The sequence below is a fragment of the Labeo rohita genome, chromosome 23, assembly GCF_022985175.1.
Source record: "Labeo rohita strain BAU-BD-2019 chromosome 23, IGBB_LRoh.1.0, whole genome shotgun sequence".
NCBI classification, from domain to species: domain Eukaryota; kingdom Metazoa; phylum Chordata; class Actinopteri; order Cypriniformes; family Cyprinidae; genus Labeo; species Labeo rohita.
The window spans coordinates 10517270-10530095 of NC_066891.1; the positions used below are offsets into that span (position 1 = coordinate 10517270).

Here is a 12826-nt window from a genome sequence, read left to right on the forward strand (position 1 = left end):
TGTTAGCATAGTTGAGTATTAGGTCTATTAGTACAATCATTAGTTACTTATTATGTTATCAAACTTCCCATATTGCTTTTTGTTGTTGCCCTCCTTTTAGGACATCACATCAGTGGACAAGTTGACGGCAATTCTTGTAAATTTCAAATTTAATAATTAACTAATACAATTTGTCAGAATATATTAATCAGAGGACATTTTTTTAAGTAAATTCCATTCATATCTGACCTCACACCACAATTGGCGCATAGGTGCAATAGGAAATACATTCTACACCAGTGTCAGAAAACAACAAATAGGTCAAATGTAAAAATGTAAAAACTATTTATGTATGTCGTTTATGTAAAATGTAAAGTCAAAATATAACACCTAAACCAACCCTACAGCTAAACCTACCCGTTAAATGAAACTTTCTGCATTTTTACTTTCTAAAAAAAAAAAAAAAAATTTTATTCTGTAAGGTTTTTAAGCTTTTGTACCCATGGGGACCTCAGTTTAGGTCCCCACCATGACATGAGTCCCCATGAATTTGTGTGTATTCAGGTTTAAGTCCCCACCAGTATATATAAATCAAACCCAATTTCTCTGTGTGTGTGTGCACTTTATTGGAGAATAAAGTGAGGGACATTTTGGACAGCCCTCAGTTCTGAGACCCCTTCAGAGACCTGTTTGAGGGTCAAGACTTCATTTTAGGGATCAGCTTATAATTGGGTAAAGGTTAGGTGTAGGGGTTAGGGGGGTGAGGCACTTAGTTCTAATGGGTAGGATTAGGATAAGGATCAAGAGATGGCATTGTGTCAATAAATGTCCTCACAAAGATATAATGCAACATTTACTTTTGCCCCGTGGCCATAACATGCTTATGCAAAAACATTTATATATATAAATGGATACTTCTTATAATACTCAATAAAATTCATTATAATCAATTATGACCATCATGTGTCAACTTTTGAATATCCACCTACATTATCATTATTTTTACTAGTGGGTGCAGGACACGATAGTTCATTTATGTAAGTGAGGATAAACTGTGACATATTATACCCAGAAATTCTTCATACAGTGGACTACCAGTAAAACTGATAAAAAATTTAAGACCATAAAAGACACTTTGACCTGAGTATTGTTTTGTTACATACCTTTTTTATCAAAGTTATGTCAGATTTTTAAGATGAATTTGTTTTGACACTCTTGAGTTCTTTTCATATTTTATTACCATTTTCTAAATTGTAGCAAATAAACTGTTATAATGTGAGAAATGTTGAAGGTGTCTGAATTGTAAAATAACCAACTTAGAACTGTTGTACACAATTTTACATAAGTCGCAGCTATTTATATGTATTTATTTATTATATTTATATACTGATTTAATATGTTAATGGAGTGACTGAAATAAAGTAGAGATCTGAGTGTTACATGGATATTTACCTTTAAAAGGTTACTTCTGCCAAAAATGAAAATTATTATAAACTATCACTTATTTATAACCATAAAGTGTCAAATGTTTGCATTATATGGACACAGAGGTGGATTCTTTTTCTAAAAATCTTTATCAGAAGAAAGTATGTCATATACAACTGGTGTGAAGGTGAATAAATGATAACAGAATTTTAGTTTTTGGGTAGAGTATCTCTTTAAACCCCCAAACCACAAATGACCCCCATAAATAAACAATTCAATAGATATTTAATGCTTTTCACATCTTTAAAGGTCCATCAAATTCATTTGATGATATAATGAGTAACCAATAATTATACTAATAGACCTAATGCTGAACTATGCTATTCTAACATAACCAACATCGTTCTCCCCAAAATGAAAATTATCTAATTACTATAATCATTCACTTGTCTATAACCATCAAGTGTCAACTTTTGAATATCCACCCGCATTAGGACAGAGATGGATTATTTTTTTAAACATCTTTATCAGATAAAAAGTAAGTCATATAGCTCATCTGGTGTGAAGGTGAATAAATGATGACAGAATTTTCATTTTTGAGTGGAGTACCACAACTGGACCCCATAATCACAATAGGACTGATCACCCTGGTAAAAACAATTTAAAATATATGTAGGCTAATGCATTTCACGTCTTCAAAGGTCCTTCAAATTCAACCTTGATGCAACAAGGAGCTACTTATATAAAAAGGGTTATTAAATTATTATTTGATCTCATCAAAGTTTTAAGCATTATGTTAAGCATCTTAAGTTTGAGGAACAATACGTTTTTTTTTAATGAAAGCGAAACTCAAAACTTAATTAAGTCTCTCTACCTGTAGTCAGGGGAAAATCCTGGTGACTCACCGTCCCTGCATAAAAAGATGCGATGCCGCCACTACACTGCAATTTGGCTTCTAAGCACTGCAGAAGAAAGGATAAACTCTAGACAGATACAACAAGGTACTATAGAACTACAGGACATCTTGCTACAATGAATACAACATTATTAATACTTTGCGTGGCGTTATCGGCGCTGTCAAGCGCCAATGGAGCTCCGGCGCGGGCAGCTGATGAGGTGAATTTCACGGAGTGTAAAGCGCTGTCCATCAAACTCAATGAGATGGCGAGAGATTTATACAACACGGTACGTACATAAAGGATGATATATTCATTTGATTTGTTTTCAGGCACCTTCTTGAGTTGTTTATAATAACGAATTTTTATGCTCTCTGCAGGTTGAGTCTCCAGAATTTTCAAGTATCATTGATGACCCTCCAGTGTCTGTAAGACCGATTGACATATGTGACCCAGTGAGCCTTTACAGCAACAGAGAGGTAAATAACTGAATATTATAGATGCATGCTTTTATATGAATGATTTTCTCATTTCTCTTGTAGATCAACTGTTATAGGCTACTGCTTATAGACCCTATTTAGTGTTACGCCATATTTAATTTTTGACAGGAATGAAAGCATTCCTACTGCTATTAACAACATTCCAATTGTTCAGATGACGAAACGTCTTTTAAAAATAAAAAAGCGCATCAAAATTCGATGAAACAGTTTTGAAAGTTGTGAAAATTCCAAACTTTTTACAGCGTGTGCCATTGCAATTGTACGCTCTTTTTCGTCCACGTAAAATTCAATATGGCGTCTAACCTAAAAACTTTCTATACAAAAGTGTGTGTTTACTTTGTCAAATGTTGTAATTTGTCCCTATCTTGCATTTCAGACTTGTCAGTCAAGAATTATTCTCGCTCTGAAAAACTACACCAGAATTTTCAACAAGAATGGCGTGTTTAAGAATTCAGCCTGCAGTAAGTGGAGAGGCCAAGCCAACAAGGTGGCCGATGTTACCGGAGACCTCCTGCGCTTGCTGGAGGTATGTCTGTTTTTATTCAAAAATCTTTGCTATTGTTTTACGAATACTTCCTTTTGATATAATGTCTGGACACCTGCCACCAACAAGGGGCACATGGTGTTCCCACATCCTTATCAGTTATCCTCTTGGAAAGTTTCATATGTAAATTACTGCTGCATCGGTTTCTCTAGTAAACACTTTTAAATTCATTGTTGTTCTAGTTTGATTATCAGGAACCAGTGGTGGATGCTCCGTTGAACGCGGTGGACTGGTATGACAATGCTCTGTGCCGGGACAGCGTGGAAAGGCTCTACTCATTCTCGATTATATCTGCTCGCGTCTTCTCATTTCTGGCATCCACAGAAGCTCCTGGAATCGAGATGAAACAGTGTTAGACTGAGAGGACAGAGACAGATAATGTGTCAGTTGTGATCATGTTGGTCAAAATGTTCAAACAGCGTTTGCTGCTTCTACAAAGGTTCTCCTGTGTTATAATAACATGGATTTAATAACATCTTTACAACATTCATACTTGACATGAAATGATATATTTATAGAACTATTTATTGTGTTTGTATTTATTTCCATATTTATTGTACAATTATTTTATCACAATGTGTAACATTTTTTTAATGTAACTTCCAAAGAAGTGTGTAATAAATATATCAACAAGTCTTCTATATATTGTCTTCGTTCATATTGTTTGTTGGGGGAACAAAGAAATTAACTGAAGAGCTAACATGTATCCACATTACTTTTACTAGTATTAGTGCTCTAATCAACAAGGAAATGACTGAGTGTGGCCAAATGTGGCCAAATTTCCCAGTCTGAAGTCAACAGCTCTCTGTAAAAGGAGAGGGAAGATGTGATTTCCATAAACATTCATGCTACGTTTTACAGCAGTGTGAAGCTTCCTGCAAAATATGTCCCAAATTCGGAGTGGCTGTCACCACTCAGTACTCTCAGGAACGTGTGTGTATTGTCCTGCCAAGAATGATGTCATAACTACAAAAGGGAACTTGGTTTACCAACAAACACACAAGACAAGCAAAGACAGAGTTCACAGTGTTGACTTATTCCAACTAATACCGTTTTTTTTCTCCTGTAGACAGGAAAGATACAAAACAAATAACATATAATAATAATAATAATTTAAGTAAGTGCAAGCGCCAGCATCAAACATTTTATGACACAGTGCTAAAATATTTAACTGTACTCATTCTTAGCATTCTTCGTATTATGACATGAATGTGTGAAATTTTTCCTGTGGTCACAGTATGTGAAAAGGAAGTAGGAATATTGCCACTACCAGTGAATCTAAAAACTCCTCGATCTAATATCACCTCTGATATCTAGAGTTTTTGGATTCACTGGTAGTAGCAATATTCCTACTGTGTGTGTGTATGTGTGTATGTATACATATACAGACTTTCATTCAGTTTCATTTAACTCCATATATATATATATATACTGAAATTAAAAATAGAATATTAAAAAAAGTGTAATATATATTTTAAGTAATGTTGTAGTAATGTTCAAATCCATGTTCAGAGGGCGGAGATCTACGGCTGTGTTTCAAACCTACTACGCTGCTTACATAGACATCGTCGTAAGCGCGTAAACGCTCTACCCGGCACGCGCTTAGGATGCTGTCTACGTAGGCAGCTTGCTAGGTTTTCAAACACAGCCGCAGACTCTCTATTTCCTGGTTACTTCGCAAGGTGGGTGGCTGTCATATGACAACATTAGCTCTTTATTTACACAATTTAATGTACTTTAGCTTGTATTTTGAGCTTTTTTCATTACTCGCTTCATTTGTGCTTCAATCGTGATTCTTTTTCGTATCGCCTTTTCTTTAGCTTTTATCAGCAGCGACTGAACTTGTCTTGAATCCACTAGCCGGATAGCTAACAGTGTTCGGGTGATATGTTGTACATTCGCATTAAGACCCCGCAAAGTAAATATTAGACTCGGTCGGTCGTATACACACTTAAATAAACAATAAACTAGTTATCGTCGCCAGACTTTAGTGTTATGTAAGTTAATTGTGATAACGCACGTCTCATTGTAAAGTGTGTGGTCTCTGTCAAAGGGCATCCTTATTTGTTTTTTGATGGCTTTGGATGTTTGCATGAAGCATATCACAGCTGTCATTTTCGCGCAGGATGAATGTGGGCGTTGCTCACAGCGAGGTGAACCCAAACACGCGGGTGATGAACAGCCGGGGGATCTGGCTGGCCTACCTGCTGCTCACCACTGCCCTGCATGTGGTCTTACTCAGCATCCCTTTCCTCAGTGTGCCTGTGGTGTGGACACTCACCAATGTCATACACAACCTGGTCAGTCCATGCAAGAAGTCTTTAAAGGAATAGTTAACGCAAAAATTAAAATGTCCTGAAAGTTTACTCACCCTTAGGCTGTCCAAGATGTAGATGAGTTTGTTTCTTCATCTGAACAGATTTGGAAAAATGTAGCAATATATCACTTGCTCACCAATGGATCCTCAGCAGTGAATGGGTGCCGTCAGTACAAGAGTCCAAACAGCTGATAAAAACATCAAAAAAGTACACAAGTGATCCAGTACATCAATTAGTCCATCAAGCTCATCTACATCTTGAAAGGCCTTGGGTGATTCAATAATTAGCAAATTTTCATTTTTGCATAAACTATTCCTTTAAAACTAAAGCATTAGCTAAATGACACATTAGTAATTAGTAACATTAATAAAGCCACATTAAGCAGTAATTATGAGAGTGTTGAGTGTTAACTAGCTTCTCTGCCGTCTAGGCGATGTATCTGTTTTTACATACGGTCAAAGGCACGCCGTTTGAGACGCCGGACCAAGGCAAGGCACGTTTGCTCACTCACTGGGAGCAGATGGACTACGGTGTTCAGTTCACAGCGTCAAGAAAGTTCCTCACCATCTCACCTATTATACTGTGAGTCATATTCATATTTCTCTAGTAACTGACAGAAATAGGACCATGTGCTTAATATATATTCCTTCAATACTAGTAATCAATTATAATTACTTTAAGTATATCTAATTTTGATTATATACACTACCAGTCAAACGTTTTTGAACAGTTTTAAAGACGTCTCTTCTGCTCACCAAGCCTGCATTTATTTGATCCAAAGTACAGCAAAAACATTAATTTTTTTTTTTTTTTTTTTTTACTATTTCAAATAACTGTTTTCTATTTGAATATAGTTTATTTAAATGTAATTTATTACTGTGATTTCAAAGCTGAATTTTTAGCATCATTACTCCAGTCACATGATTCTTCAGAAATCATTCTGATATTCTAATTTGCTGCTCATCTATTATTTTTATTGTGTTGAAAACAGCTGAGTAGAATTTTTCCGGGTTCTTTGATGAATAGAAAGTTCAGAAGAACAGCATTTATCTGAAATAGAAATCTTTTGTAACATTATGAATGTCTTTATCATCACTTTTGATCAATTTGAAACATCCTTGCTAAATAAAAATATTAATTTCTATCACTTCTTTGCCCCCAAAAATTATACTGACTCCAAGCTTTTGAATAGTATAGCATATAATGTTACAAAAGCTTTTTATTTCAGATAAATGCAAAACTTTGGATCTTTCTATTCATCAAAGAATCCAGAAAAAAATATATTGATAATAATAATAATAATAATAATAATAATAATAAAATAAATGTTTCTTGAACAGCAAATCAGCATATTAAAATGATTTCTGAGGGACCATTAGACACTGAAGACCGGAGTAATGATGCTGAAAATTTAGCTTTGATCACAGGAATAAAAATGCATTTTAAAATATATTCAAATAGAAAGCAGTTATTTTAAATAGTAAAAATATTTCACAATATTACTGTTTTTGCCGTACTTTGAATCAAATAAATGCAGGCTTGGTGAGCAGAAGAGACTCCTTTTAAAAGCATAAAAACTGGTAGTGTACATTCTCAATAATATATAATCATTTACAGTATAATCATTACATTTAATTATAATATTTGCATTAAATGCCATCATTTTTTTCATAGGTACATCTTGGCCAGCTTCTACACCAAATATGATACTACTCACTTCCTAGTAAACACTGGCTCACTACTAAGTGTCCTCCTTCCCAAGTTGCCTCAGTTTCATGGAGTTCGTCTGTTTGGTATAAACAAATACTGATAACACTTCAGCCCACTTGTGGATGGGATGTAGCATCATGGAGATGAGATGACTGAGATTCCTTTATTCTCCATCTGATGCTTTCTTGGTCCAAAGCCGTAAGGCCTTAAGGAACCAAAACTGCACTGGACTGAAGTACACTATTTAAAAAAAGGCCTTCCGTGCTCAGGTTTATTCAATCTGTGGAATTTCTTTTTTTAAAATCCTGTCTTATGTCTGTAATTTCACTTCATCATAATCTCTAGATCTCCATCATAATTTTTAGATTCATCACATTCAAGGATGTTTTTGACTTCAGTGCACCAGACAATGTGCCAGTTATCCCCTGCTGATACTCATTTTATGAAAGGGACAATTCACCCAAAAATTAAAATTCTGTCATTAATTCCTCACCCTCATGTCGTTCCAAACTCATAAGACCTTCATTCATCTTTGAAACACAAATTAAGTGATTTAAGTTATTTTTGATGAAATCCAAGACCTTTCTGACCCTGCATAGACAGCAACATAACTGACAAGTTCAAGGCCCAGAAAGGTAGTACGGACATCATTAAAATAGTCCATGTAACATCAGTAGTTCAACCGTAATGTTATGAAGCTATGAGAATACTTTTTATGCGCAAAAAAAAACATCTTTATTGAACAATTTCTAATCTTCTGTGTCAGTCCTCACCAGTTGAACCACTGATGTCACATAGACTACTTTAACAATGTCCTTACTACCTTTCTGGGCCTTGAACGTGCCAGTTGCGTTGCAGAACGTGCCAGTTGCGTTGCAGTCTCGTCTTTCATTAACAATACCAAAAATAAGGTCTTACAGGTTTGGAACAACATAAGGGTGAGTAATTAATGACACAATTTTCATTTTCAAGGTTCACTCTGCATGAACCAATTTACCACAACAAGCTCTGTTACTGTGGGGTCAAAACATGAAGCACTGAATTATAATATTCAGACAGTTTTTTTGTCAGTGTTCGAGTATATACAACATGTCACAACTGCAGTAAATAAGTTATGTTTGAATTATTAGAAAAACTGATTATGGTTTTAATTTGAATTGTCTTCTGGCATTTTTCATTTAATTTGCTCTAAAAAATGCAAAACGATCTTTGACAATGTATAAATGTGAAATAGTAAACAATCTTAAAGTGCTCTCTTTTAAAGCTCATTGCTAAGGTTTCTTATAGAGCGCTGGCTATATTAGATTTCTTTGAATTCCTCTATTTATTTCATTTGTTATATCAATTTGAAGCAACTGCCATGGTGTGCATACATTATTATTATTAATATAGGTTTTTAATATGTACATGTATGCATGGATCATGTTTGTTCGCAATATAAAAGTGAAAGTACACACAGTGGGGAACAAAAGTCTGAGACCAAAATGAAAATGTAGTATTCAAAATATAATTTAAAACTGGAATTAATCTGGAAGTTTTAGAATGTTTAAAAATAAAACATTAGAATGTAAAAAGAAAAAGAAATAGTATATTCTGCACTACTGCTTTTCCATGTTCCTTTTTTATGTGAAACACGTACAGATGGTCAAATGTTGATAGGATGGTTTTCGGATTGGTCTCAAGTAATGCTGGAGATCATAGTCATCAGGTTTTACACAAACTTGTGGAATTCATGTAGTGCATTTAGGCTGAAAGGAGACAAACCTAATATTCTCACATTCTAAAATTGTGACCCTTGACCACAAAACCAGTCATAAGTCGCATGAGTATATTTGTAGCAACAGCCAACAATTCATTGTATGGGTGAAAATTATCGATTTTTCTTTTATGCCGAAAGGATATTAGGATATTAAGTAAAGATCATGTTCCATGAAGATATTTTGTAAATTTCCTACCGTAAATATATCAAAACTTATTTTTTTTTAGTAGTAATATGCATTGCTTAGCACTCCATTTGGACTTTAAAGGTGATTTTTCTCAATATATTGATTGTTTGGTTTTTTTGCACCCTCAGATTCCAGCTTTTCATATAGTTGTATCTCACCAAATATTGTCCTATCCTAACATATATCAACACTTAATTTTTGATTAGTAATATGCATTGCTAAGAGCTTCATTCAGACAACTTCAAAGGCAATTTTCTCAGTATTTAGATTTTTTTGCACTCTCAGATTCCAGATTTTCGATAGTTGTATCTTGTTTCTATCCTAACAAACCATACATCAGTGAAAAGCTTATTTTTCAACTTTCAGATGAAAAATAACTGGTTTATAACTGGTTTTGTGGTCCAGGGTCACATATTTGGAGGGAAACAATGTAGCCCTAACCCTGGTACTAAAAAGAAGATGTTTACGGAAAATATTTTAGCTTATTTTGTTCTGTTTTATTGATTTTTTTTTTTTTTTAATAATAAAAAAAATAAATAAATAAGATTCAATTTATGATTAACCCTAAATAAGATTTACCCTAATGACGGTTTTGTGTTCCAGGGTCACAATTCATGATGATATCTCAAATCAACGTTTTGTTAAAATACGTGATGAAAAATGGTTACTTTTGGACCCCACACTGCCACAATATAATGATTCAGCATCAGATTTCCAGTTTAGTATGTTCAGTTTTTTTTCAACCCAGTTGTACAGTGTTGCACCATAATAATTAAAATGGTAGTTGCACCAGATAACTTATCAGTCATAAAGTCATTTGGACTAATATACAAAGTCTCAGAAGACCTAATGTGATGATATGATACGGAAATCACCGCATTCATAGATCTATATCAAAGAAATGACATTTACAGTTAAATGTGTGGCAGTATATGGCCCTCACTGTTCAGCTACCGGTGTTTAATCTATAACGATAAGCATCTAATTAGCAGGACATTAAAGTCTGATGCACAGGCAGAATGGCTTGAAGTTGCATCATGTTACGAGAAAGCATGTAAATCATCTGAAGCAATCGTAATACTACAGGATCAATCTAACCGCATGCAGATGAACAGTTAACGTGGGAATCCTCGCCTCTGACCTATTGGATAACAACAAACCACACAGGTGGACAAGGAAGAGGTGTAAGAATGAGCCACGCGGAAGCTAAACAAAAACACGCCGTACACACAGACTCGGTTCTGTGTCAGTTCGATGACTATGGATGCGCATTTGGATAAGTTGTGAAGGTGTACAGGGGGAAATCCGTGAGTTTTACATGTTACACACCTACACGCGGACGGGGCAAGCCCGGCTCCTGCGATAAGCCGATAGCTGCACGGGAATCCCCACCTACAGGCTCAGGTGTCTCCCAACTGCATTTCAGGGAAGAGGTAGGAGGAGGGGAATAGTGTCCTCGGCCCACCTATGCCACCGATTTGCCTAGCATATGTAACACACGCTTTTTATTTACCACGGAAGCACATGCAAATAGTATTCTGCCTCAGTGCGCTAGAATACTGAGGAATCCTGTGCTCGTGACACGGGGACCACCGCTGATGTCACCGCTGGAATGCAAACAGCATTTGCATGAGCTGCAGAGGAAGAACAGCAACAAGGAAGGATGTGATATCTGCTCTTGGCCGCAACTTTAGATCCACGCTTCCAAAACCGGTCGAGTCCAAAAACCAAAAGCCGAGGCGGGATTCCTGAGAGGCGTTGTGACGGGACGGACAATGCTTCTGCTGTTTCTCGCAAATTCTGCTTTCTTCGTGTTCCTGTTGCGAAACCCGCTATAAGAAAGGTCTGCACTGATCGATGAAGGTCAGCCAAACCACAGCATTTGTATAAAGAAAACCAAAAGGAGATCAGCCGTAAAACAGTAGTTAAAGAGGGACTGCGTCTTGTTCTGCTGACAGGCTGCGGAATGACTTTGTATTTTGACCGGTTCACTTACTGGAGAGGTGAGGAGGGAATGTAGAAGCGAGTCAGCAATAATAAAAACAGAAGAAAAGTGAAAATGATCTTAGGGAAACCTTACTTTAGTTTTTGTTTTGTTATTCCAGAGGAAACTGTTGAAAGGCGTTTTACGAAGCCCATATGGTGTTAGACAAAAAAAAAAAAAAAAAGAAAATATTCCATTGTTTGCGTTCCCCCTCTTGCAAAAAAAAAAAAAAAAAAAAAAAAAAAAAGCAAACTTTAGCAAAAGTACCGAAATATAGTTTTTCATCCCACCTCATGTTATTTCTATATTAAAAAAGTATTGCGAGCAAATGCAAAGTTTCTCAAGTTTCACTGCGTGTAGGAATGCCAAACAAATAAATAAAAATCGATTCATCGCACCCAAAATAAACATATGTGCGTTTACATATGTGCGTGTGCTAAATATACACACATACATGTATTTAAGAAATAAATATAAATACAAATACATATATACATGTAAATATTCATTAAATATATACATGTATGTGTATTTATTTATACATATAAAAATACACAGGACGCGCACATATATTATGTAAACATAAACTTTCATTTTGGACGCGATTAATCGCGATTAATTGATTTGACAGCACTTAGTTATACTGTCTAAAGGTTGTACCATATATTTCAACTAGGATGCCGGTAATATTAACATTGATTTTTGTATTTATAAAAGTTAGCTCATACGGTTGTGGTTTTCCTTTGCAAAGCAAAGAAATACATGTGTACACAAAAACATTTATTTCAGTAAGCTCTAGAAAAAAACGTTATATTTTGGGAAAAGAAAGTATGAAAATATTTTGGGCCACATCTATAGATGATAATAAGTAATGTTAAAAGTTTTGTTGTTGTTGTTGTTAAAGAAATTCAAGGATGCAAATAAAGCAGTGCTGGAAGCCCCTAATGCATGTTTGCACATTCTTCAACAAGGTCGTCTATCCAAATGTTAAATCTCCTCTTTCAGTGAATGGAAATACCCAGTATCAACCCTTCACACCTTTATGTTGACATGTAAAAACCTCTATTGGTTTATGCTGCCACCAAGTGGTCACTATAAAGACGTATTTAAAGGGGATATGACACAGTTTCTGCCAGTCTCATGCTAATCTTGAGTACCTACCTTATTTTGCTGTAAGAGCGACCGCGGCCATTTGTACGTTTTATGGGTCTGGCTTCCGGTCTTATTGCGCGTCCAACTATTATACAAAATAGATCGTTTTGCTGCTTGATACTGCAAATTGGTGTGTCCTACTTCGTTATTTTAACGTATAATCTTAATAACGAACACACTGGTTTGTAGTGCAAACAGTTTTACCGTTTACTGCATGCTGTTATTCTTCTAGTTATTTCCTTATAGCGGCTAAACCGGAAGTCTCGCCCATAGGCTTACTTTCGCACTGAAGATTAAGGTGGAGCGCTGCATCCTTCATATCTCCGGAGTCTTTAGTTTTATCATATTTATAGAAGACGGATACATCTGCAC

The 12826-nt window shown here is 35.4% G+C and overlaps 1 protein-coding gene across 1 annotated transcript; it reads left to right on the forward strand.

The window, feature by feature from the left end:
* The first annotated feature begins 4962 nt into the window (after nucleotides 1-4962).
* ormdl2 (ORMDL sphingolipid biosynthesis regulator 2) lies at nucleotides 4963-8824 on the forward strand. Its single transcript, XM_051096443.1, has 4 exons — nucleotides 4963-5026; nucleotides 5470-5644; nucleotides 6093-6244; nucleotides 7337-8824. The coding sequence occupies exons 2-4, from the start codon at nucleotides 5471-5473 to the stop codon at nucleotides 7470-7472; spliced, it is 462 nt and encodes a 153-aa protein (XP_050952400.1). The 5' UTR covers nucleotides 4963-5026; nucleotide 5470; the 3' UTR covers nucleotides 7473-8824.
* The last annotated feature ends 4002 nt before the right edge of the window (nucleotides 8825-12826 follow it).

What these genes read in the sequence shown, in the direction of transcription:
- ormdl2 (XM_051096443.1), top strand. Translation starts at nt 5,471, where the DNA reads ATGAATGTGGGCGTTGCTCACAGCGAGGTGAACCCAAACACGCGGGTG. An exon ending in CCAATGTCATACACAACCTG is followed by an intron (nt 5,645 to 6,092) that starts GTCAGTCCATGC and finishes TCTGCCGTCTAG; the next exon opens with GCGATGTATCTGTTTTTACA. An exon ending in ACCATCTCACCTATTATACT is followed by an intron (nt 6,245 to 7,336) that starts GTGAGTCATATT and finishes TTTTTTTCATAG; the next exon opens with GTACATCTTGGCCAGCTTCT.